The sequence below is a fragment of the Salmo salar genome, chromosome ssa04 (genome assembly GCF_905237065.1).
Source record: "Salmo salar chromosome ssa04, Ssal_v3.1, whole genome shotgun sequence".
In the NCBI taxonomy this organism is placed as follows: Eukaryota; Metazoa; Chordata; class Actinopteri; order Salmoniformes; family Salmonidae; genus Salmo; species Salmo salar.
In genome coordinates this window covers 48935430-48962699 of record NC_059445.1, presented here as the reverse complement: position 1 = coordinate 48962699, position 27270 = coordinate 48935430, and the positions used below count along the sequence as shown (strand labels likewise).

The 27270-nt window shown below is 40.0% G+C and overlaps 1 protein-coding gene across 2 annotated transcripts in view; it reads left to right on the top strand.

Annotated features, from left to right (window-relative positions):
- LOC100136428 (androgen receptor) overlaps nt 1-26370 on the top strand; it is a 60466-nt gene extending 34096 nt beyond the window's left edge. For both annotated transcript variants that reach the window (XM_014196827.2, XM_014196828.2), the window contains exons 4-8: nt 14530-14808; nt 15020-15164; nt 20303-20433; nt 20696-20847; nt 22111-26370. In XM_014196827.2, coding sequence (XP_014052302.2) covers nt 14530-14808; nt 15020-15164; nt 20303-20433; nt 20696-20847; nt 22111-22269 — 866 coding nt within the window. In that variant the 3' untranslated portion in view covers nt 22270-26370. The remainder of the gene's footprint in view (nt 1-14529; nt 14809-15019; nt 15165-20302; nt 20434-20695; nt 20848-22110) is intronic.
- The last annotated feature ends 900 nt before the right edge of the window (nt 26371-27270 follow it).

Here is a 27270-nt window from a genome sequence, read left to right as displayed (position 1 = left end):
AATGATGTCAATTAGCCTATCAGAAGCTTCTAAAGCCATGACATCATTTTATGGAATTTTCCAAGCTGTTTAAAGGCACAGTCAACTTAGTGTATGTAAACTTCTGACCCACTGGAATTGTGATACAGTGAATTATAAGTGAAAAAACAGGTGTTCACATGTATATCATTACTGGATTGGTCTATTCTGGGCCTGGGCTCATAAAAGCAATATGCCAAGCTAGAATTGAAATTGTTCTCAGAGCCTTGACCCAGTAGTGATAGTGATGGCCAAGCCTGTTGAGGCACACACTGAGCAATATTATAATTGTTGCTAATTTATTCTAATTCATGACAAATATGTCTGATACTGTTATTACTATTACTGTGCACGTTTTAAGCATAACGCCCCTCGTTAATGCCACAAACACAAAGCCTGAGAAGATGAAGCCTCAAGTTCCCATGATTGTATCCAGGTTGGAGCTACTATGCATGCGCCACATGTTGAGGGACATCAATAGTCCATCCTTCAGGGGCTTCTTAAGCCTGGGATCTGTGGAGAAGCAGAGTGAAGATCCCATTTATAAGTAAATCCCTTATCCTGAACTAAACTTCTGACCCGAGAAGTAACTATGCACAGGAAAACTATTCTCACCTTAGACTTCAACAAAACTTTGTAAAAGCAGCGAGAATGTATCCTACCATTCAGTTAGGGTATTTGAAATGCCTATAGGTTATTGATCAGATAGTTAGGAAGCAACTATTTGCATTTCTCTGTCACTCACACTCCTACACAGGTGCCAAGCATATAGAGACAGCTGAAATAACAGTGTGAACCTAGAGCTCAGCAACTTCAGAGTGTTGGTGTTATCTGGCAGAAATAATTAGATTGAGTGAATGGTGGGTTATATACTTGTCTGGTCTGTGACTGTAGTTATAGGATTGTTGGTTAGGGCACAGATTGTTTGTGATAATTATTTCACTCGGATTCACTTAGTTAGGGCAGGAGATGTATCACGTCAGTAGGCTACAATTCAAAGGCATGGATAAGATTTGTTCAGTTTCTCAGTGGAGGGCGTCAACAGTCAAACATCTGCCAGAAGCTGAAAGGAAAGCCTCCCATCTCCATCCTCCCTGGGATATAAAGTTGTAGTTTTATTGTTAGTTAAGAAATAATATTTAGAGACGTTGCCTAACCCATCTGTATCTTTAGAAGTTCACTTCGGATTGTATCCAAATGACTAACAGTTTAGGTGCTTGTTGTTGATTGTGGGTACACTACTGTACCGTATGCATACACAACTTATTGCGCCAATTAAAGCAGAGTTCTGTACATCAGAGAGAGGTCTTCTTTTTATTCAACATGATTTAGGTCAAGAACATAACATGATTAGATTTTGATGAGTAAGAGATACACTGGCGTTTCATTTATCCCATGCTTCTCTACCAGATGAGGCCCATCTGGTCAAATGTATTTTTAATGGGATTTTATTTTGGCAGTACCTATTAGAAGACCACGCTGTTCGAGCCTGTTAGTCTCTTAGTCTATTCCTGTTGTATTTCACAAAATGATTGCAAAACTGGAATTGTTGTTTACATGGAAACATTCTCCACTTCCATAGTAACCTGAAATGAGATTAGATAATGGCAGATGATTAAAATCAGAATGTGGAACGTAAACAACTAATAATCCAGACCTTCATTTTCACATTTCAGTAAAGAATGCTGTTTTGCCACAGAACCTTCCTGATACTAGCTTTGTTGGATCAAGGCCCTGAATTGAAATGGACCATAACCCCATCGCAGCTGCAGTACCACACGATAACATCACTCACATTTAAGAAATTCTAAGCTCTCTTATATCATAATTAAACTAAAAAGTAGGCTTTTCACTATAGCTTACAGTGTGACATCTTATTACAGTCTCCCCTGTCAAGAGTATGCTCTCCCTTGGTACGTCGTACTTTGTTATGTTTAAACTTGAATTATTCTCATGGTTTCCCGTCCTCTACCACGTGATTCATTGTTTAGATTTGAAGGTTTGACAGCTGTGTAAGCGTACAACTTCCTTATTTTTGAAAATATTGTTTCAACTTCCTTATTTTTTAAAATATTGTTTAATAAGATTAAGTGATAATAACCAAGCATTGTGTTTGTTTGGTCTGAAATGGCCCCCCTATTCTCTACGCCTCCAGCGTCTTTGGTATTGTTTTTGTTTTGTTGATGAAACGGAGAGGAGCCTCAAACAGTGTTGTAAAATACGTTCTATATGGAAGAGTATTAGGGCTAAGCAGAAAATAAATAAATGCTGATGCACTTAGATTATTCTTTTTTTGTATGGATAATATTTCAAAATATCAACATTTCAAGAATAAAGTCACTTTATTTCGAAAGTCAAAATTGTGAGAATAAAATTGCACTAATGTTTCAAGATTAAAGTAGGAGATCTGGTTTATTGCATGCTTCCCTGGCTCCCTGTTGCTGTGTGCCACCATTGAGTTAGATGACCTGGTGAAACTATACTTTAGAATTGGCTTTAGTAACAAGGAAATCCTTGCTCTTTTAACACAAAATTACCATATTATTATAAGTATTAGGATCTTGAAGATGTTGTGCTGCATATTGGGTCTGTTCAGAAGGAGGAACAACACGGATTTGGATGAGGTATTGGCCAAAGTGAAATTAACAGAATTGAACAGACACATATTAGGAATTGTATCATTCTTCTTCCTCAGACCTCACCCCTCACCTCGTCAAGTTTTAACCCTGCATAAGTCAAGTGTCACCCCTGCTCCTCTTCAACCCTCACCTATTCAAATATCAACCCTGCACTAGTCAAGTGTCACCCCTCGACCTCAACCCTCACCCCTCCATTCAGGGCCAGCTCTAGCCTTTTCGGGGCCCTAATTGAGATTTGGTTGGAACCCAAAACGTATTGTTTTAAAGTTAATTTCCTGCAATTCTACACATTTTGCCATGGGGTGGAGAGAAATTGTTGAAGTTTTAAAGCTAGCGGCCGCTTCTGTCGCTTATGACTGGAGCTGGCCCTACCTCCTCTAGTCAAGTATCAATCCTGCACCCTCCTCCTCAACACTCACCCTTGCATTTGTCAGGTATCACCCCTCTGCGTCATCTCTCTCATCTGTGCATCAGTCCGTTCTCACTCTTGCATTTCACCACATTCTTTCTTTATTTTTAAGTTATACTGAACAAAAATATAAATGCAACATGTAAAGTGTTGGTCCCATGTTTTATGAGCTGAAAAAAAAGATCCAGAAATGTTCCATACGGACAAAAAGCTGATTTCTCTAAAATATTGTGCATAACTTTGTTTACAGCCCTGTTAGTGAGCATTTCTCCTTTGCCAAGATAATTCATCCACCTGACAGGTGTGGCATATCAAGAAGATGATTAAACAGCATGATCATTACACAGGTTCACCGTGTGCAGGGGACAATAAAAGGCCACTCTAAAATGTGCAGTTTTGTCACACAACGCAATGCCACAGATGTCTCAAGTTTGAAAGAGCATGCAATTGGCATGCTGACTGCAGGAAGGTCCACCAGAGCTGTTGCCAGAGAATTGAATGTTCATTTCTCTACCATAACCCTCCTACAACGTCGTTGTAGAGAATTTGGCAGTACGTCCAACCGGCCTCACAACCTCAGACCAAGTTTACATGACATTTTAGTCACTTACAGTAGTGAATGCATACATTTCATGCATTTTTTTTTGGTTGTACTGGCCCCCCGTGGGAATCTAACCCACAACCCTGGCACACACACCATGCTGGCGTTGCAAACACCATGCTCTACCAACTGAGCCACAGGGAAGACCACGTGTAACCACGCCAGCCCAGGACCTCCAAGTCCAGCTTCTTCAACTACAGGATCGTCTGAGATCAGCCACCCGGACAGCTGATGAAACTAAGGAGTACTTCTGTTTGTAATAAAGCCCCTTTGTGGGAAAAAAAATCATTCTCATTGGCTGGGGCTGGCTCCCCAGTGGGTGGGCCTATGCACTCCCAGGCCCACCCATGACTGCACCCCTGCCCAGTCACGTGAAATCTATAGATAAGGGCCTACTGAATTTATTTTCAATTGACTGACTCCCTTATAAGGGAAAGGGGTTATCTAGTCAGTTGTACAACTGAATGTATTCAACTGAAGTGTGTCTTCTGCATTTAACCCAACCCCTCTGAATCAGAGAGGTGCGGGGGGCTGCTTTAATTGACATTTATATGAACTGTAACTCAGTAAAATCGTTGACATTGTTACATGTTGTATTTATATTTTTGTTCAGTGTACAATGAGCATGTCTATTGGCCAAAATACATGTTAAGTCAAACAGTCAGCAAGCAATTACACAAATCAAATGTTATTGGTCACATACACATATTTAGCTAATTTTATTGCAGGTATAGCGACAATATCTTAGGATATTGTTATTTTATTTACAGGCTAGCTAGCATGTGTTGGATTTGCCCCAAAACATTAGGCCCAACATTTTATTCCTTTGCCATGTTTAGAAGGATTACTTTATCCTATCCCAGGTATTCCTTAAAGGACATCTACTTTGTGCTTGACACAAGTAATTGTTCCAACAATTGTTTACAGACAGATTATTTCACTTACAATTCACTGTATCACAATTCCAGTGGGTCAGAAGTTTACATACACTAAGTTGACTGTGCCTTTAAACAGCTTGGAAAATTCCATAAAATTATGTCATGGCTTTAGAAGCTTCTGATAGGCTAATTGACATAATTTGAGTCAATTGGAGGTGTACCTGTGGATGCATTTCAAGGCCTACCTTCAAACTCGGTGCCTCTTTGCTTGACATCATGGGAAAATCAAAAGAAATCAGCCAAGAACTCAGATTTCTTTTTTAGACCTCCACAAGTCTGGTTCGTCCTTGGGAGTAATTTCCAAACGCCTGAAGGTACCACGTTCATCTGTACAAACAATAGTACGCAAGAATAAACATCATGGGTGTCACGGTTGTCGTAAGGATTTGACCAAAATGCAGCGGGAATATGTATCCTCATCTTCTTTTTATTTTGAAGAAGGAGAAACAAATAAATACAAAAAAAGAACAAAACGAAACAGTCCTGTCAGGTGCACAAACACTAAACAAGGAACAACTACCCACCAAATCCCATTGAAAACACACCCCTCTTAAATAGGACCTTCAATTAGAAGCAACGAGGAGCAGCTGCTTCCAATTGAAGGTCAACCCCATAAACTAAACATAGAAATAGAAAGACTAGAACGAACATAGAAATATACTAACATAGAACATTAACCACAAACCCCGAAACACATAAAAGAAACACCCTTCTTACATAAGAACATAGCCCAACAAAGCCCAAAACACTCTAAACAAACACCCCCTGCCACGTCCTGACCAAACTACAAACCCCTTTACTGGTCAGGATGTGACAATGGGACCACGCAGCCGTCATACCGCTCAGGAAGGAGACGCGTTCTGTCTCCTAGAGATGAACTTACTTTGGTGTGAAAAGTGCAAATCAATCCCAGAACAACAGCAAAGGACCTTGTGAAGATGCTGGAGGAAACAGGTACAAAAGTATCTATATCCACAGTAAAATGAGTGCTACATCAACATAACCTGAAAGGCTGCTCAGCAAGGAAGAAGCCACTGCTCAAAAACCATCATAAAAAAGCCAGACTACGGTTTGCAACTGCACATGGGGACAAAGATGGTACTTTTTGGAGAAATGTCCTCTGGTCTGATGAAACAAAAATAGAACTGTTTGGCTATAATTACCATCGTTATGTTTGGAGGAAAAAGGGAGAAGCTTGCAAGCCGAAGAACACCATCCCAACCATGAAGCACGGGGGTGGCAGCATCATGTTGTGGGGGTGCTTTGCAGCAGGAGGGACTGGTGCACTTCATAAAATAGATGGCATTATGAGAGAGGAAAATTATGTGGATATATTGAAGCAACATCTCAAGACATCAGTCAGGAAGTTAAAGCTTGGTTGCAAATGGGTCTTCCAAATAGACAATAACCCCAAGCATACTTCCAAAGTTGTGGCAAAATGGCTTAAGAACACAAAACAAAGTCAAGGTATTGGAGTGGCCATCACAAAGCCTTGACCTCAATCCCATAGAAAATATGTGGGCAGAACTGAAAAATAGTGTGCGAGCAAGGAGGCCTACAAACCTGACTCAGTTACACCAGCTCTGTCAGGAGGAATGGGCCAAAATTCACCCAACTTATTGTGGGAAGCTTGTGGAAGGCTACCCGAAACGTTTGACCCAAGTTAAACAATTTAAAGGCAATGCTACCATATACTAATTGAGTGTATGTAAACTTCTGACCCACTGGGAATGTGACAAAAGAAATAAAAGCTGAAATAAATCATTCACTCTAGTTTTATTCTGACATTTCACATTCTTAAAATAATGTGGTGACCCTAACTGACCTAAAACAGGGAATTTGTACTTGGATTAAATGTCAGGAATTGTGAAAAACTGTGTTCAAATGTATTTGGCTAAGGTGTATGTAAACTTCTGACTGTATATGCTTTGATTGAAACAGAATACAAGAAAGGCTAATAGTTTGTTAACATCCCAATCTCCCAACCTCATAATTATTTACCAAGCCATTTCTGGCTATCAATCAAGTTAGAGTAGCTTGTCTAAGGGAAGGGGAAATGGGATACCTAGTTAGTTGCTCAACTGAATGCATTTAACCGAAATGTGTCTTCCGCAATTAACCCAACCCCTCTAAATCAGAGAGGTGCGGGAGCCTGCCTTAATTGACATCCAGGTCATCTGCGACCGGAGAGCAGTTGTTGTTAGGTTAACTGCCTTGCTCAAGGCCAGATGGTAGATTTTTCATTTCAGTTACTGTCCCAATGCTCTTCAAGGAAAAGTTCACCCATCTTTTAGTACAAAATACGGAAATCATCCCCGTATGATGCGTTTTGAAGTGTCATCATACAGGAATGATTTCTGTATTTTGAAAGTCATATATCTTGAAAAGTTGATTGCTGACAAGCAGAACATTTTGTGACTATGTCAACAATGGACTAATGAAACAAATACCAAAAGATTGTTTTTGGGTAGAATTTTCCTTTAACCGCTAGGTTACTTGCCGCCACTAACTTTCTTAGTGCCTGCTTGCAATGTTGCTAGACTTTAGAAAAACAATCAATTACTAAATGCCCAAAGCGCAGTCAGGCCTATTTGATTCATTCATAATATCATCAAAAAGCATTGCTCCTCCTTCACTACAACTAGAACGGTCTGACTACAAAATATATAATGTTGGGCGCATTAAGAGATGCTATGTTTTCTGTTCTTTTCTTGATTTTGATACAACGTATTGGAAGATTTTTGGTCCCCTTGATGGCCTAGGTCCTATAGTCACGGTTTGCCACTGAGCTCAAGATTGGGGGAAAAGCTGTTTCAGGGGTTTACAAAATGCTAAATTCTCCAACCTACGTACAGGAGACACAGCCGCACTCCCGAACCATCCCCCTCAATCCTCACATACTTTGTGCCCACTCTAAAATTATGGGATGCTTCTGTACCTCATATTGATTTATATATACACTAGATGACTACCAGGGGACAATATTTTGAAACCACCGTCACTCCATCTTGGCACCATTGTAGAAAATATTTTGTAAGCTATAGAAATGCATTTATTAATGTCATTTGTTTTTACCACATTTATTATATTACAGACACTTTAATGCATACTTGATATTTAATGCAAATGATATTATGTGAGCTAAACATAAACATTTAAAAAATATAGAATTTTTTCCCCCATAAAGTATAATATTTTGAAAGTTCTAGTGATACTGTTCCCACTACAACAACAAAAATACTTAAATACATGTAATTTTGTCCTTTAAAATGTTAATTGAAATACTGTAAAATTCCATTCATTCGTAAAGAGGACTCCTTCTTCTGGGGAGTGCCAATATGGCCGACCGATGGCTTCAAAGCCTCTCATTGGCCAATGCATAGCATCAGCAATCCAGGGTTTATATATAAACTCAGCAAAAAAAGAAACGTCCCTTTTTCAGGACCCTGTCTTTCAAAGATAATTCGTAAAAATCCAAATAACTTCACAGATCTTCACTGTAAAGGGTTTAAACACGGTTTCCCATGCTTGTCAATGAACCATAAACCTGTGGAACGGTCGTTAAGACACTAACAGCTTACAGACGGTAGGCAATTAAGGTCACCATTATGAAAACTTAGGACACTAAAGAGGCCTTTCTGCTGACTCTGAAAAACACCAAAAGAAAGATGCCCAGGGTCCCTGCTCATCTGCGTGAATGTGCCTTAGGCATGCTGCAAGGAGGCATGAGGACTGCAGATGTGGCCAGGGCAATAAATTGCAATGTCCGTACTGTGAGACGCCTAAGACAGCGCTACAGGGAGACAGAACGGACAGCTGATTGTCCTTGCAGTGGCAGACCACGTGTAACAACACCTGCACAGGATCAGTACATCCAAACATCACACCTGTGGGACAGGTACAAGATGGCAACAACAACTGCCCGAGTTACACCAGGAATGCACAATCCCACCATCGGTGCTCAATCTGTCTGCAAAAGGCTGAGAGAGGCTGGACTGAGGGCTTGTAGGCCTGTTGTAAGGCAGGTCCTCACCAGACATCACCAGCAAAAGCGTCACCCATGGGCACAAACCCACCGTCGGTGGACCAGACAGGACTGGCAAAAAGTGCTCTTCAATGCCGAGTTGCGGTTTTGTCTCACCAGGGTGATGGTCGGAGTCGCGTTTATCGTCGAAGGAATGTGCGTTACATCGAGGCCTGTACTCTGGAGCAGGATCGATTTGGAGGTGGATGGTCCGTCATGGTCTGGTGTGGTGTGTCACAGCATCATCGGACTGAGCTTGTTGTCATTGCAGGCAATCTCAACGCTGTGCGTTACAGGGAAGACATAATCCTCCCTCATGTGGTACCCTTCTTGCAGGCTCATCCTGACATGACCCTCCAGCATGACAATGCCACCAGTCATACTGGTAGTTCTGTGTGTGATTTCTTGCAAGACAGGAATGTCAGTGTTCTGCCATGGCCAGCGAAGAGCCCGGCTCTCAATCCCATTGATAATGTCTGGGACCTGTTGGATCGGAGGGTAAGGGCTAGGGCCTTTCCCCCAGAAATGTCCGGGAACTTGCAGGTGCCTTGGTGGAAGAGCGGGGTAACATCTCGCAAGAACTGGCATATCTGGTGCAGTCCATGAGGAGGAGATGTACTGCAGTACTTAATGCAGCTGGTGGCCACACCAGATACAGACTGTTACTTTTGATATTGACCCCCCCTTTGTTCAGGGACACATTATTCAATTTCTGTTAGTCACATGTCTGTGGAACTTGTTCAGTTTATGTCTCAGTTGTTGAATCTAGCTTTGTTCATAGAAATATTTATACATGTTAAGTTTGCTGAAAATAAACGCAGTTGACAGTGAGAAGACTTTTCTTTTTTTGCTGAGTTTAGATCATTGGTACCTCCACGTGTTGTTGTTGTTGGCGCTGAGCATGTACAGTGCATTTGTATATTATTCAGACCCCTTGATTTTTCACCCTTATTCTAAAATGGATTACATTTTTTTTCCTCATCAATCTACACACAATACCCCATAATGACAAAGCAACAACAGGTTTTTAGATATTCTTGCAAATGTATTAAAAATAAAATACAGAAATACCTTATTTACATAACACTGAACCCAAACCGGCTGCGTGCGTGCGCCATCGTGCGCCATCGTGTATAAATTTATTTTGTCCCCCCACACCAAACGCGATCACGACACGCAGGTTAAAATATCAAAACAAACTCTGAACCAATTATATTAATTTGGGGACAGGTCGAAAAGCATTAAACATTTATGGCAATTTAACTAGCTAGCTTGCACTTGCTAGCTAATTTGTCCTATTTAGCTAGCTTGCTGTTGCTAGCTAATTTGTCCTGGGATATAAACATTGAGTTGTTATTTTACCTGAAATGCACAAGGTCCTCTACTCCACCAATTAATCCACACATAAAATGGTCAACTGAATTGTTTCTAGTCATCTCTCATCCTTCCAGGCCTTTTCTTCTCTTGACTTTATATTGCGATTGGCAACTTTCATAAATTAGGTGCATTACCGTCACTGACCTCGTTCGTCTTCAGTCACCCACGTGGGTATAACCAATGAGGAGATGGCACGTGGGTACCTGCTTCTATAAACCAATGAGGAGATGGGAGAGGCAGTACTTGCAGCTCAGCTCTATTTTAGCCCTTTGCAACGCAGACGCTCATTGGCGCACGTGAGCAGTGTGGGTGCAATAATTGAATAGTATAGATTTCTAAATGTATTTTACAAAGCTCACGCACGCGACGCAAGCTGTGTAGTCAGCCTGTAAGTATTCCGACCATTTGCTAAATTGAGCTCAGGTGAATCCTGTTTCCATTGATCATCCTTCAGATGTTTCTACAACTGGATTGGAGTCCACCTGTGGTAAATTCAATTGATTGGACATGATATGGAAAGGCACACACCTGTCTATCAGGTCCAACAGTTGACAGTGCATGTCAGAGCAAAGACCAAGCCGTGAGCTCGAAGGAATTGTCCGTAGAGCTCTGAGACAGGATTGTGTTGAGGCACAGGTGTGGGGAAGGGCATCAAAGCATATCTGCAGCATTGAAGGTCCCCAAGAACACAGTGGCCTCCATCATTCTTAAATGGAAGAAGTTTGGAACCATCAAGACTCTTCCTAGAGCTGGCCGCCCAGCCAAACTGAACAATCGGGGGAGAAGGGCCTTGGTCAGGGAGGGGATCAAGAACCTGATGGTCACTCTGCCAAAGCTCCAGAGTTCCTCTGTGGAGATGGAAGAACCTTCCAGAAGGACAACCATCTCTGCAGCACTACACCAATCAGGCCTTTATGGTAGAGTGGCCAGACCGAAGCCAATCCTCAGTAAAAGGCACATAACAGCCCGCTTGGACTTTAGGTGCTTTTGGCAAAGGACTCAGACCATGAGAAATAAGATTCACTTGTCTGATGAAACCAAGATTGAACTCTTTAGCCTGAATGCCAAGCATCACGTCTGAAAGAAACCTGGCACCATCTCTACGGTGAAGCATGGTGTTGGCAGCATCATACTGTGGGGATGTTTTTCAGCGGCAGAGACTGGGAGACTAGTCAGGATCGAGGGAAAGATGAACGGAACAAAGTCAAGAGAGATCCTTGATGAAGACCTGCTCCAGAGCACTCAGGACCTCAATCTGGGGTGGTGAAGGTTCACCTTCCAACAGGACAAAGACCCTAAGCACACAGACAAGATAACACAGGAGGGGCTTCGGGACAATCTCTGAATGTCATTGAGTGGCCCAGCCAGAGCCCAGACTTGAACCCAATCAAACATCTCTGCAGAGACCCAAAAATAGCTGTGCAGCGATGCACCCCATCCAACCTGACAGAGCTTGAGAGGATCTGCAGAGAAGAATGGGAAAAACTACCCAAATACAGTTGTGCCAAGCTTGCAGAGTCATACCCAAGAAGACTCGAGGCTGTAATCACTGCCAACGGTGCTTCAACAAAGTACTGAGTACTTATGTAAATATGATATTTCAGTTTTTTACATTTGCAAATATGTCTAAAGACCTGTTTTTGCTCTGTCATTATGGGGTATTTTGTGTAGATTGATGAGGAAATACAACTATTTAATCAATTTTAGAATAAAGCTGTAACGCAATAAAATGTGGAAAACGTCAAGGGGTCTGAATACTTTCCGAATGCACTGTATTTGGACCAATTGAAAATCTAATTATTTTGAATAAATTAGTGCAAGGGTGAGGGATGAGAAGGAGAAGTGAGGCTTAACTAGAGTAGGGGGGTAAACTGACCAATGCAGGGGTGACGAGGGTTGAAGAGGAGGGTTGACGCTTAACTAGTCCAAGGTTGATACTTGACTAAGTGAGGTCTGAGGAGGAGGAATGACGGAGTTCCTAATATGTATTCACATTTTTGCCAAAAACATTATCCAAGTACCATCACCGTTTATTTATTTTTCTCTTCACTTGTCTCCTAATACTATTCTGTAGTTCTATTCCACATGCAATCCATGGGAAAATACTGTTCGTTTTTTGCAGTAATTTCTTTATTGTTGTAATATCTCAAACAGATGTGGCAATTTCACCAATTAAGGATTCTTCATTGGTGAAACTGCTTTAAAAATAAACTGTAGAAAAATAAAAATAAGAAAAAGTGCTTTTTGGTATTTTGAGAATGCCTTGGTGTGCACTTATTATAGCCAGATGTACTACTTGGGTCAGATTGTAAAGATAAAACTAGCCTCCACATCGTATCCACCCACGGCACTAGCTACATCTATAACAACTTGATGCACATGTTTCCAACATAGTTTCAAGGAACCTGCTTCTGTTGATCAAATTCAAAATGTTGCTACTGTAGCTTCATATTAAGCTGATTTGATGAAAGATTGCTGACATCTAGTTCATCAGGCCTGCTCACCTTACTGCTCCAGCATTACAGAATAGAGCCCATTTCTTGTGGCTGGGTTGAGGAAGCTCTAGCTGTTTACCGTTGGAGAAAGTGCACACTAACAGTGTTGTGCTCAAGCTGAAGTAATGTGACCTCGTTTTTCACCAACTTTTACTGAACTGATTTAATCTGAGAAAGCTGGAAACCAATGAACTCAACATGCAATATGAGTCTTAATTTGTCCCCCATATAAAGCGCAAGGAAATGTTTTGCATTGTGAAACTGTTTTGTGTTGAAGCAGACTGGTTATATTGCATCTTGATAAGATAACGTTTTAGTCAGGCTCCTACTCATTTGACTTTTTAAAATGTCCCCCATTTTTGCTCTCGAAACAGCCTGTTGAAAACATGCCGAACTTTTGGTCTTTTTGACCCTTCCAAAGTGGAAGTTTGTTTTGGCATGTTAGCATGTTTTTACTGACAACACAGTGACTAATCTTGGCACCTTGGAACAGTATTGCCATTATTTTGGTGAATTACCAATGTAATTTTTATTAAAATTACATAATTTAAATTGTGAGTGTATTTGTTAGTATGTGTTGATGTTATACGTGTATTCTTGTGTGTTTCTGAGCCGCATGTATTCAGCTGTATATGAGAATATACAGTTGAAGTCGGAAGTTTACATACACTTAGGTTGGAGTCATTAAAACCCGTTTTTCAACCACTCCACAAATTTCTTGTTAACAAACTATAGTTTTGAAGGTACCACGTTAATCTATACAAACAATAGTACAGAACTATAAACACCATGGGACCACGCAGCCGTCATACCGCTCAGGAAGGTGACGCATTCTGTCTCCTAGAGATGAACTTACTTTGGTGTGAAAAGTGCAAATCAATCCCAGAACAACAGCAAAGGACCTTGTGAAGATGCTGGAGGAAACAGGTACAAAAGTTTCTATATCCACAGTAAAATGAGTCCTATATCGACATAACCTGAAAGGCCGCTCAGCAAGGAAGAAGCCACTGCTCAAAAACCGCCATAAAAAAGCCAGACTACGGTTTGCAACTGCACATGGGGACAAAGATGGTACTTTTTGGAGAAATGTCCTCTGGTCTGATGAAACAAAAACAGAACTGTTTGGCCATAATGACCATCGTTATGTTTGGAGGAAAAAGGGGGAGGCTTGCAAGCCGAAGAACACCATCCCAACCGTGAAGCACGGGGGTGGCAGCATCATGTTGTGGGGGTGCTTTGCTGCAGGAGGGACTGGTGCACTTCACAAAATAGATGGCATCATGAGGTAGGAAAATTATGTGGATATATTGAAGCAACATCTCAAGACATCAGTCAGGAAGTTAAAGCTTGGTCGCAAATGGGTCGTCCAAATGGACAATAACCCCAAGCTTACTTCCAAAGCTGTGGCAAAATGGCTTAAGAACACAAAACAAAGTCAAGGTATTGGAGTGGCCATCACAAAGCCTTGACCTCAATCCCATAGAAAATATGTGGGCAGAACTGAAAAATAGTGTGCGAGCAAGGAGGCCTACAAACCTGACTCAGTTACACCAGCTCTGTCAGGAGGAATGGGCAAATATCCACACAACTTATTGTGGGAAGCTTGTGGAAGGCTACCCGAAACGTTTGACCCAAGTTAAACAATTTAAAGGCAATGCTACCAAATATGAATTGAGTGTATGTAAACTTCTGACCCACTGGGAATGTGATGAAAGAAATAAAAGCTGAAATAAATAATTCTCTCAACTATTTTTTGACATTTCCCATTCTTAAAATAAAGTGGTGATCTTAACTGACCTAATACAGATAATTTTTACTCTGATTACATGTCAGGAATTGTGAACAACTGAGTTTAAATGTATTTGTCTAAGGTGTATGTAAACTTCCGACTTTAACTGTATTTTGCTAAATTCCCTCACATTTATGTACAGTTGTATCGTGCATTTGGCAAGTGTTAACAGCTGCACCAGATATTACACTATTCTTCCACCATTACTCATCCATGTTCCATTTCTTGACCTTATGTAGCACGTAAACTGAAGAAGATTGGACAGCTGAAGAGCCCGGAGGAGGATCTGCCCACCCAAGGCCCCACTGATGCCATCCAGTGTATCTCTCCCCAGTCCGGCCTGACTTTCCATTCCCAGCTGGTGTTCCTCAACATCTTGGAGTCCATCGAGCCAGAGGTGGTTAATGCGGGACATGATCATTGCCAGCCGGACTCAGCTGCAGTGCTGCTCACCAGCCTCAACGAACTTGGGGAGCGCCAACTCGTCAAAGTGGTCAAGTGGGCCAAAGGCATGCCAGGTACAGTACTGGAATAGAAGAATCATACAAAACATATTTCCATGTGGTCCTTGAAGATGTCCATGTGATCCGTAGAAGATGTCATAATTTGATTTATAACAAGTTTGCAATGGCATTGCAGCAATTTGGAGGTAGTGAAGGCATTAAGAATTCATCACAGACATGTTTTGATAATAATCCATTTCCATGTGGTTTTTCATTTTCTTCTCAGGTTTTCGGAATCTGCATGTGGATGACCAGATGACAGTAATCCAGCATTCATGGATGGGGGTGATGGTTTTCGGCTTGGGATGGAGGTCCTACAAAAATGTCAATGCCAGAATGCTCTACTTCGCCCCAGACCTTGTTTTCAATGAGTATGTGCAGCTATGTGATACTGAATTCAATTATTTCTGTGAAATTATCTTATTACCCCCAGGGCCACAACTCAATGTTGTCCCATTATGTTGGTGGAGATTTCCTCCAGTGGCTTCTGTCTGTCATAAGTACGGCAGATGCCAATTTTGTTCCCTCTATGTCTGTCTTGCTCCTTGTCCCTGTCGCTCTCATTTTCTCTCGCTCTTTCTCTCTCTCTACTTGCCTCTCACTCGCTCTGTCTCTCTCTCACCGATATGTCTAGAATTCCATGTGCACACAGGCTTACAAGCCTGGCTTTCAGTAACATTTATATTTAATTTCCTTATTTGGTGTTCTTTAGTCACATGATAAGTCCTGAGGAAGATTCGATTTTTTCAGCATTACATCACCTATGGTGCAGGTTTTAAGAGAAGTAGTGAAATTTAGTTCAAATCTGAATATTACGGAGTACGAAAGTATCGTAAGTGACTAAGGTAGTTCAATGGTATTTAAAGTGTCATTACTAGGGTTGCATAATTCTGGGAACTTTCAATAAATTCTCTAGTTTTCCCAAAATCAAGGTTGTAGGATTCCCAGAATTAGGAGGGAATAAGCAGGAAATCTGGAACCCTCCAACCAGGATTTCTGGAAAACCAGGGCATTTATTGAAACTTCCCAGGATTTTGCCACAATAGCCATTACTGAGGAATATGTACAGATACAACAGTGCAGAAAATTGTGGAGATATTATTACCCTGCCATGAGGTAAATTAAATATTTTATTATTGGTAATATACTGTAAATGTTACAACTAAAGCACCCTTATTATCATGAGCTAGGTTTCCATCCTATTGGTGATAGATTTTCATTCAAATATTCTAAAATCCGCATTAAAACAATATGCGCATTTTCCCACCAGAGATGTGTTTCCATCAGATTGACTTGTTGCAGATAAAAGTCTGTGCGTGATGACGTAGTGCACATAAAAATACCTTTTGCAGTTAAATGTCCCATGTACCAAATAAAAAATACCAACGCATTTTCAACTCTATTCATGGTTTTCTAACAAAAATGTTTGTATTATATAGCGTGTGCCCATTATGGTATTGGCACGTGCACTCTAATCAACAGCGCACGTACAGGATATTTTACATGAGATTATTATGGACAAAAGAGTGAGATTATTTTTATTTGTCAAACGGCAGCCAAGCGTTGATGGTCATGACTCCCAAGTTTAATTCGAAATGATGTTATTATATCAATATTTGCAGATAAAAGCGTTTCCACCGACATTTATCGCATAATTAATTTTACTGACACAAAAAGATCCCACCTTGTCTAGCGTATTGAGTTTTGTCGACATTTCGAAAGTTTACCAATATGTACTTTACTCACATAAAAAGGTTGGATAGAAACCTGGTTAGTGATCCATGTAGCTAAGTAAGTATATTAACGTCTATTACTGTGAACTATGTCTGCAAATTATTTATACATTAGATGTACAATGTCATCATAGAAAATCATGTAATCAGGTCACATTTTCAGTTTGTTTGAAAATAATCCTGGGTAACAGCAGCAATCAGTACCAATCACTGTGATCCTGTATTATCAGACCACACTCAACCCAGCAGGCAAAGCTAGTGAAATGACATCATTACAAACAGATTTCATCCAGCTTTGCCCGCTGGGCAGTAGGTCAAAGGTTACATATGAGCATATAACGATGGCCATAAAGAGGGAAGATTACAATTGTAATGATTGCAACAGTTTCACATAAGGGTCTCACTCTCTTACCCTCTCACCTATTTGCCCCCTCTATCTATTTCTCTCACAACAACACACTCACAGATTATCCCTCTCTTAATATATTCCCGATAAACTCCCCAACCCCGCTCTGATTTTACATTGGCTCATTCTCTTTATACTGTATCTCACCCTGACCCCCACTGCCCCACTCCCTCCTCTCTTCCAATAATGGCGCCGGATGGGATGGCTGCCGTTTTACGGGCTCCTAACTAACTGTGCTATTTTTGACATTTTTATTCCGCATTGTTTATAACAAATTTTGTACATAATGTTGCTGCTACCGTCTCTTATGACCGAAAAGAGCTTCTGGATATCAGAACAGTGATTTCTCACCTCGAACTGGATGAAGACTTTTCTTTAATGAGTCCGAACGCAAAGGATATACTGCTTTGTCGCAACACGGCACAAATCCCCGTCATCAGCGTGAAGAAAAGATGGAGGAAAAGGGGGAGGAGGGTGGGGTGCCTTGTAAGAATTTGCAGACGTGTAGTTAAACAACCACTACCCTACGTATTATTTGCCAACGTGCAATCATTGGAAAACAAACTGGATTATCTACGATTAAGGCTATCCTACCAACGGGACATTAAAAACGGTAATCTTATGTTTCACCGAGACGCGGCTGAACGATGACACGGATAATATAGACCTGGCTGGCTTCACCTTGCATCGTCAGGACAGAGCAGCTACGTCTGGTAAGACGAGTGGTGGGGGTGTGTGTCTATTTGTCAATAACTGCTGGTGCGTGATGCCTAATATTAAAGACGTCTCGAGGTATTGCTGACCTGAGGTAGAATACCTCATGATAAGCTGTAGACCACACTGTCTACCAAGAGAGTTCTTATCTATGTTATTAGTAGCTGTCTATTTACTACCACAAACCGATGCTGGCACTAAGACCGCACTCAATGAGCTGTATAAGACCATAAGCAAACCAGAAAATGCTCATCCAGAAATGGCGCTCCTAGTGGCCGGGGACTTTAATGCAGGCAAACTTAAATCTGTTTTACATCATTTCTGCCAGCATGTCACATGTGCAACCAGAAGAAGAAAAAAAACTCTAGACCACCTTTACTCCACACACAGAGATGCATACAAAGCTCTCCCCCGCCTTCCATTTGGCAAATCTGACCATAAGTCTATCCTCCTGATTCCTGCTTAAAAGCAAAAACTAAAGCAGGAAGTACCAGTGACTCGCTCAATGCAGAAGTGGTTAGATAACACGGATGCTACGCTACAGGACTGTTTTGCTAGCACAGACTGGAATATGTTCTGGGATTCATCCATTGGCATTGAGGAGTATACCACCTCAGTCACCAGCTTCATCAATAAGTGCATTGACGACGTTGTCACCACAGTGACCGTACGTACATATCCCAACCAGAAGGCATGGATTACAGGCTAAATCCGCACCGAGCTAAAGGCTATAGCTGCTGTTTCAAGGAGCGGGATACTAATCCGGATGCTTATGAGGCATCCCGCTATGCCCTCAGATGGACCATCAAACAGGCAAAGCGTCAACACAGGACTAATATTTAATCCAACTACACCGGCTCTGATGCTCATCAGATGTAGCAGGGCTTAAAAAAACAATTACAGTCTACAAAGGGAAACCCAGCTGCGAGCTGCCCAGTGACGCAAGCCTACCAGATGACCTAAATGCCTTTTATGCTCGCTTCGAGGCAAGCAACACTGAAGCATGCATGAGAGCACCAGCTGTTCCGGACGACTCTGTGATCATGCTCTCCATAGCCGATGTGAGCAAGACCTTTAAACAGGGCAACATTCACAAAGCATCGGGGCCAGACGGATTACCAGGATGTGTACTCAAAGCAGGCGCAGACCAACTAGCAAGTGTCTTCACTGACATTTCCCTGACCGAGTCTATAATACCTACATGTTTCAAACAGACCAACATAGAAAGCAAAGGTAATCTGCTTAAATGATTACCGCCCCGTAGCACTCACGTCGGTAGCCATGAAGTGCATGGAAAGGCTGGTCATGGCTCACATCAACACCATCATGCTCTTTCCCACCTGGACAAAAGGAACACCTATGTGAGAATGCTGTTCATTGACTACAGCTCAGCGTTCAACACCATAGTGCCCACAAAGCTCATCACTGAGCTAAGGACCCTGGGACTAAACACCTCCCACTGTAACTGGATCCTGGACTTCCTGACGGGCCGCCCCCAGGTGGTAAGGGTAGGCAATAACACATTTTCCACGCTGATCCTCAACACTGGGGCCCCTCAGGGGTGCATGCTTAGCCTCCTCCTGTACTCCCTGTTCACCCACGACTGCGTGGCCAAGCATGACTCCAACTCCATCATTAAGTTTGCTGACGACACAACAGTGTTAGGCCTGATCATGGACAATGATGAGACAGCCTATAGGGAGGAGGTCAGAGACCTGGCAGTGTGGTGCCAGGACAACAACCTCTTCCTCAATTTGAGCAAGACAAAGGATCTGATCGTGGACTATAGGAAAAGGAGGGCCACACACGCCCCCATTAACATCAAAGGGGCTGAAGTGGAGCGGGTCGAGAGTTTCAAGTTCCTTAGTGTCCACATCACCAACAAACTATCATGGTCCAAACACACCAAGACAGTTGTGAACAGGGAACGACAACACCTTTCCCCCCTCAGTAGACTGAAAAGATTTGGAATGGGTACCCAGATCCTCAAAAAGTTCTACAGCTGCACCATTGAGAGCATCCTGACCGGTTGCAACAACGCCTGGTATGGCAACTGCTCGGCATCTGACCGTAAGGCGCTACAGAGGGTAGTGCGTATGGTCCAGTACATCACTTGGGCCAAGCTTCCTGACATCCAGGACCTATATACTAGGTGGTGTCAGAGGAAGGCCCAACAAATTGTCAAAGACTCCAGTCACCCAAGTCATAGACTGTTCTCTCTGCTACCGCATGGTAAGCAGTACCAGAGCGCCAAGTCTAGGACCAAAAGGCTCCTTAACAGCTTCTACCCCCAAGCCATAAGACTGCTGAACAATTAATCAAATGGCCAGCCGGACTATTTACATTGACCCCCCCCCATTTATTATCTTTACATAGTCACTTTACAAATTACCTCGACTAACCTGTACACATACCGGTACCCTCTGTATATAGCCTCGTTATTGTTATGTCATTTTCTTGTCTTACTTTTAGATTATTTAGATTTTTTTTTTGTTTAGTTTATTTAGTAAATATTTTCATAACTCTATTTCTTGAACTGCATTGTTGGTTAAGGGCTTGTAAGTAAGCATTTCACGGTAAGGTCTACCTACACCTGTTGTATTCGGCGCATGTGACAAATACAATTTGATTTGATTTGATTCTCTCTCGTCCCCAGCCATCGGATGCACATCTCCAGCATGTTCGAGCACTGTATACGGATGAGACACCTCTCCCAGCAGTTTGTCCTGCTGCAAGTCACTCAGGAAGAGTTCCTCTGCATGAAGGCCCTGCTCCTCTTCAGCATAAGTGAGTGTTGCTGCCCAGTCCAATGTTGACAGGTCCATTAAAATAATGTAGAGAGCCTCACATTGTGTATTTCCTTTTTTCATTAAATTGATTTGCAAGTAATGTCCTAGTCTAAGCCATTTTCATAATACTGTCAAAATGATCCAGTACAATCAGAGATAGCTTTGATTTATAAAACCAAACAGTGTATTATCAATAGTTGAGCAACAGAAATGCAATATTGTGGACAAAACAACAATAACATCGCTTGTCTCCTTTGCAGTTCCAGTCGATGGTCTTAAGAGTCAGAAGTACTTTGATGAATTGCGGCTGACCTACATCAATGAACTTGATCGTGTCATTAACTATGGAAGGAAGTCCAACTGTTCTCAGAGGTTCTATCAGCTCACCCGTCTCATGGATTCCCTCCAACCGGTGAGAGACAATGTGTATCTTCAATAACTGTATTTGATTTACTCTGTTATCATAGAATGTATCAAGCTAAGAGCCTTAATGACAATCTTAAATTACAGTACCAAGATTTAATGACATATTTTATCTAAGTGATAAAAGTCTAACTTTGTCATGTTTAACTAAATAAAAACTGAGAATGTGACAGAATTGTAATGGAGTGGGTAACAGGTGTGCTATCTCACCTTATTCGCTGAGTGCTCTGCCATATATGACAATGACTTCAAATGAAATCCCAAGTTCAAGAACATTGGGAAACGACGCCATTCCTCTTTTTGAGACGTCACCTCATTTCACGTTTTCGGCAGTTATGCCTTCATCAGAGCATCAAGAGATGTGCCAAAGCCAAAGTGCCTAGGTGATAATTACAATTGCCCATACCTGTGTGAGGGCAGTGCATACTGGTATTCAAAACATTAGTCAACAAACAATTGTTACAATATATATATAGAAATACATATGCACAAATACACAGATCAGCACAATAAACTCAACAAATAGCATTTAGGTATTCATGATGATGTAGGAAATTTGAGATATTTTCTTGCAATTAATTACTTCCTAGTGCACAATAAAGACTACAATAAAGACTACAAAAATAGATGCTTTGGGGTATAAAAAATTAACGTCTGGATAGAAAGATTGCGACTGAATGTAGGAAAATATACATGAGCATACAAGTGACAGCGCGGCCATATAGTCTAAAAGAATAATCTGAATAAGAACTCATTGTTTAGACCAGGGTTTCCCAAACTTGTTCAATCACAATCTTTCTATCCAGATGTTTATTTTCTATACCCCAATGCATCTATTTTTGTAAGCTTTATTGTGCATTAGGAAGTAACTAATTGCGCCAACATATCTCAAATTTCCTACGCCATCATGAATACCTAAATGCTATTTGTCGAGTTTATTGTGCTGATCTGTGTATTTGTATATGTATTTCTATATATAGTAACAATTGCTTGAATACCACTATGTACCACCCTCACACAGGCAATTGTAGTTATCACTTATGCATTTGCATAGAAACTATGGCTTTGGCATATCTCTTGATGCTCTGTTGTAGACACAACTGCCGGAACACGTTAGCCTGCCCGGACAAAAATATAAAGGTGAAATGAGGTGACGTCTTAAATATTTTGGAGCGGCGCCGTTTCCAAATGTTAATTTGAAGTGACAGAATTGTAACTTTGTATTGTCTCTGTCCATCTCTCCAACAACCAGATCGTGAGGAAACTCCAGCAGTTTACATTTGATCTGTTTATCCAGGCCCAGTCTCTGCCCACCAAGGTCAGCTTTCCAGAGATGATTGCCGAGATAATCTCAGTGCATGTGCCAAAGATCCTGGCAGGCTTGGCCAAACCAATCCTTTTCCACAAGTAGCAAGTAGCAGGATTTGCCATCATCCTGAGAAAATCTGATCAGATCTAAGCTGACTCTATATCCCGACAGAGCCTTGGCTCAGTAGGGTTTCCCTGCCATTGTTGTCTCTCTCTCAGCTCCTTTTCTTTTTTATCGAATAGCTCAACGTACCATTTTTAAATCATTACATCATTACGGTAGTTTAGCTGCTTATCAGACATAATTGAGCTCATTTTCTCATATAGGCAGCAAGGTTTTAGCATTTATCTTAAGAGTTGCAAGGTGTCACCTTGTTGACGGCCCTATCTGTTCTGTATTTCAAGAACAAATATCACACAAGACCAGTGGGGTTATGTCAAATGTAAGAAACAGAAGAATACCATTTGTTGACTGAATGAAAATAAAAATAATAAAACTAAATAATAAAACTAACAAATGCAGAAATTGTTAAACATATCTATGCATATCTTTACTTTTGGAACTTTCATGAGATTCTGCTATGTTCATTTAAAAAACAACTACCAAAAGGAATGTGGAATTAGTCGTTTACAGCATACTCACATACATACACAATAGTCTATCTGTATTTACTAGCTAAATTGCATATATATATATATATATATATATATATATATATATATATATATATGTATATATATACAACGCATACATCACTACATTTATTGTACAGTACTTACAACTTTCTTGCTAGTTATTTAGTCAGTGAACAAACAATACATTCTAATGGTACCGTCATAATTTCATCTGATTATGGGAAATGCTGTAATAATTCACCCAAATGTGACTTACTAATTATAGACACACAGAGTGAGACAATTGCAAATAATAACTTTTCAGATATATTTAGTGGCAGTGGGTCTTTAAAAGTATACTATAAAGATATAGTATGAAACCTGCTACAACTTGGCTGCACATTTTGTCTCTTCATATAGTTTCAGGTGGCCAAATTAGTTGGTCAAACGAAGCATACCCATAATCTCTCAATGCTGAAAATGCTCTTATAAGGTTTAACATGGCCTGAATACTTGCATTATTTAGTTCAACATCAGGATGTATGGAGGTTCATGCTCCATGTGTTTGTAGATGTTAGAACGCTTCAATCTTTATTGAAAACAATGCATGCCAGGTGTACATTTTGCAAGTTCAGTGCAGCTATGATAGTTATTGTGTTCAGAGTAATCTCCAATCTGCCATTCTACCTGTAAAAGCATGTTGACATTTCATTAGTTTAGATTGAGTCAAGTCAAATATTGCCGCTTTTTTCACATTATTTCTTATTAAGACATCGTCTTTTCTTGATGATTCTTTCTGGTTTTGCAGTTAAGTGCCAAACAGGGACATTGTATTCTCTGCACTAGCAAAACATTCTGACATTACACCATTATTATACCAAAACAAGTCTTTTTATACAGTAATCTGTACTTTTGCTTGTTTCAAAAAGCAGTAAAAAACAACAAAAACAATCAAGAAAAGCTCTGTTATAAGATCCATAACATGCAAACAATGTTTAAACTAAGTGAGTGTGGTCTTTTTGTTCAGATACCTCAACAAAAATGGCAACAGGTGCTAAACTATGGGATTCAATGATAGCACGGTATAGTCCCTGACTTTGCTTTTATATGCCAACTGTATCTTAAATTACTACATCAAATCAAACCGTTTCATATTTTAGACTAGGTGAAATGCATTATCATATTTAGAATGTAGTTTAAATGCCTTTAAAATGCTGAAATCTTCATGCAAATATCTGGAAAACAGCAAAACTCCAGAAAGATCACATGTTCATGGCCTCGACATCTGATTGAACAAATGGTGGTTCAACATTGGCTGAACCAGTAATGTTAAATGGAGTTTGCTGTGAAGCATCTTGATGCTCTAAATACTGTAGGCTGTGGAAAGAATGGGTTGTCAGAATACACTTTACGTTTGACAGCCACAAGCGCTATGCAATTACTTGCAGGTGTTTACCCATTTATAACAACCCCATAGCTGCTTAATTAGAATATATGACTCCAGACTGAAACCTAGGCCAAGTTGAAAGTGCTTTATAGAAGAAAAGTGACTGTTAATATTTGTCCCTAAATAGACCACATCAAACCTACAACAGGTTGCACTTACTGTAATCAATTAGTGTTACAATACACATGCTTCTCAGATTTTAAGCAGTGATTGCTTGCACCTTTCTTTGCCTGACGCCATAAAAATGTCCAGGGATGAATCAAAAGATAATTTGACAGCAGTAGTTTTTGTTGTTGTTTTATCACCATAAATGGCAATAACATGCATCCTTCACAACAATTGCACTCATTCTCAGACACATGCATGTGACGCATGCAAAAATGGAAGCGTTAGAACTCCAGTCTACCCTGGGCATGCAGAAAACCAGTCAATTATAGTGCTGTTATATATTTCTTCAATAGCTTGTGCATAAAAATCCAAGTCAACTGTATACATTGTGACTTAAATCCTTTAACGCATATTACCATTAGTCAATTGAGACCATAATCAAATGCATTTATACAAATGTAAGTTCAAGTTGTTGTTGTTCTTGTGTTGTGAGGAACTTTACTTGTTGACCACCATAATTCTTATAAATGTACTGCAATAATATGGATCTCAAGTCAATGAAACCACATTGCAATATTCAAGCAGTAGCACAAATCTAAACATACCTTTTCCGTTATAAACAAAATGGCAAAATGGTTTTGGTAGAAACAGCAGGTAGTGCTTTCAGTTTTCAGACACGTGTGCATGACAGCAGTTGTGTAGACAAGGATACTGCATAAATATTGCTAGGGCAGATTTAATTGCATTCGGCCCTAGGTTACAATTGCCCATCTGAAAACATCTGATATTTTCTCGTCGTAGAGACATTGGCTATGCCTACATAAAAGCAATAAAAAAATTAATTTGAATATTGATAAGAAAATGTTTTAATACATCAGATGACAATTTGTAAAAGCCATGGGCACATACTTAACATTTGTATTGTCGTATTCCTTTGTTAATCCTTTGTTAAATATACTCGTTACAGGGTTTTCCTCAAAAGAAAATCCCAAATCTGACACCTTAAATCAGAAAAAAATATTTCTATGAGTAGTAATTCAATATCAAAGCCATAGATTTGCCTTAAAAAGCATAGAGATTTTGTACCATATATTATTTTAGATTAAGTGTAAATTATTAAATTGTCTGTAAAGTAAAATGATCAGCAGTTGTGTCTACCATACTGAGGCCACATTACTTAACTTGAATTCTGAGGTAAATGACGAGGTAAATTAGTTGGTAAAATTGTTTCTGATTTAAGGAAATTATCACAAAGATAAAGCTATTTCTCTTCATACACCCAGTAGTCATGCTATGACTGCTTTGTTTACCATATAAAACATTTTCAACATGCTTTTTAGATTGACTTGGAGAACAGGATTGCACTGCCAAGCAATAATAAATTTGCCATAATAAACTTTACTTTAAATGTACCATGGTAGACCAACATTGAATCATAATGACAAAATGTATTAAAAAAAATCCAGTTCCTAGAATTGATGTTTTCATACTGTTGTTATTAGTGGTAATGCTGGTATGTAAAATGTTATATATAAGTAAATTACATCACAAGTATATTAAAATATCAAAATGGACACAGCTGTATGTATTTATAAACCATATTAGCCTGGTTTTGTGTAAATGGTACAATGACTTTGTGTACATGTAACTGATTAAAAAAAATCTTGGGAAATCAATTGTTAATGCTTTTTAACTACCTTCTGTAGTATTGACGATGTACTCTATGTGTTTTGTGAGATTATTTTTTTTAACTGCAAACTTGCATAACTTTTTAAAGATATTTGAGGCAATTCTGACCATCAAAATGGTGTTACCTAATATTTGAAAGTTTGTAGTATTTCTACAATTTATCATGTGAAGTGACTACTCGTGAATGTGTCATTATTTAAGAATGCCCCCCACTCCACCCATAGTCTGTAAATTGATTGTTCATTTTCAGCTATTGATATGAATTGTGTCAGATAAGTCCTAGTGTAAATTGGGTTTTGTTTGTTTGTGTTCCTTTGCATATTATTAAAAATGATAAAAAATGTAGTGTGTGTGAACTTTATTTACATACTGAAGTTATTTTATGTTAACTTTCCTACAAATCTTGTGTGCACCAGCTAGCTATCTACTCAGTTTATTTTGGGGGATGAAGTAAAAATATGAGCTAATGGAAACAGCTGATTCAGACCATCCCCACTACAGAACCACTATGAAAATTCTGGTTAAAATCCCGCCTACACTTCAAGCACTAACTTGATTCATCAAAATAATTAGTGATGCTGCTCTTCACCAGAAGATTTTTGTTCCCCTATCTCAGATTAAGCAAATATCGCCAACAGATGTCAACATTTATGTTTATGTTCTGTCATGACAAATTAGCTATTGACCAGCACCCGCCCGCATTATTTTTTTTTTTTACCCAGCCTCACCAATAAACACTTCATGTGCAGTAATTAGCCTAAACATTTCTCAGAAAGACATTTTGGTCATTCTTGATTTTTTATTTAAGTGCATTTAGGTACATCTTCCCATACTAAATCAACTAGAATGGCAGCTTAATGATTTCAAATGTTTAACCATTATGATAACATTGTGCCACCAGTAGTAACATCAATGATGGTAACATCAATGACACATTTTTGGTAATTGAGGACTTTCTTAAATTGAGTAACACCAGTAGCTAGGTTTCCATCCAATTGGTAACAGATTTTCATGTGAAAATTCCAAAATCCTCATTAAGAAAATATGCACTAAATCGACTTGTTGCGGATAAAAAGCACAGTGTGATGACATAGTGCACACAAAATGAACTTGTACACTTATATTGTCATGTACCAAATAAAAATCTAAAGTTCAATGTGTTTCGATCGCATTTTCAACTCTACCGATAGTTGTATCATTAAATAGCTAATTTGCCTACTCTAGTCTTGGCACATGCGCTCTAGC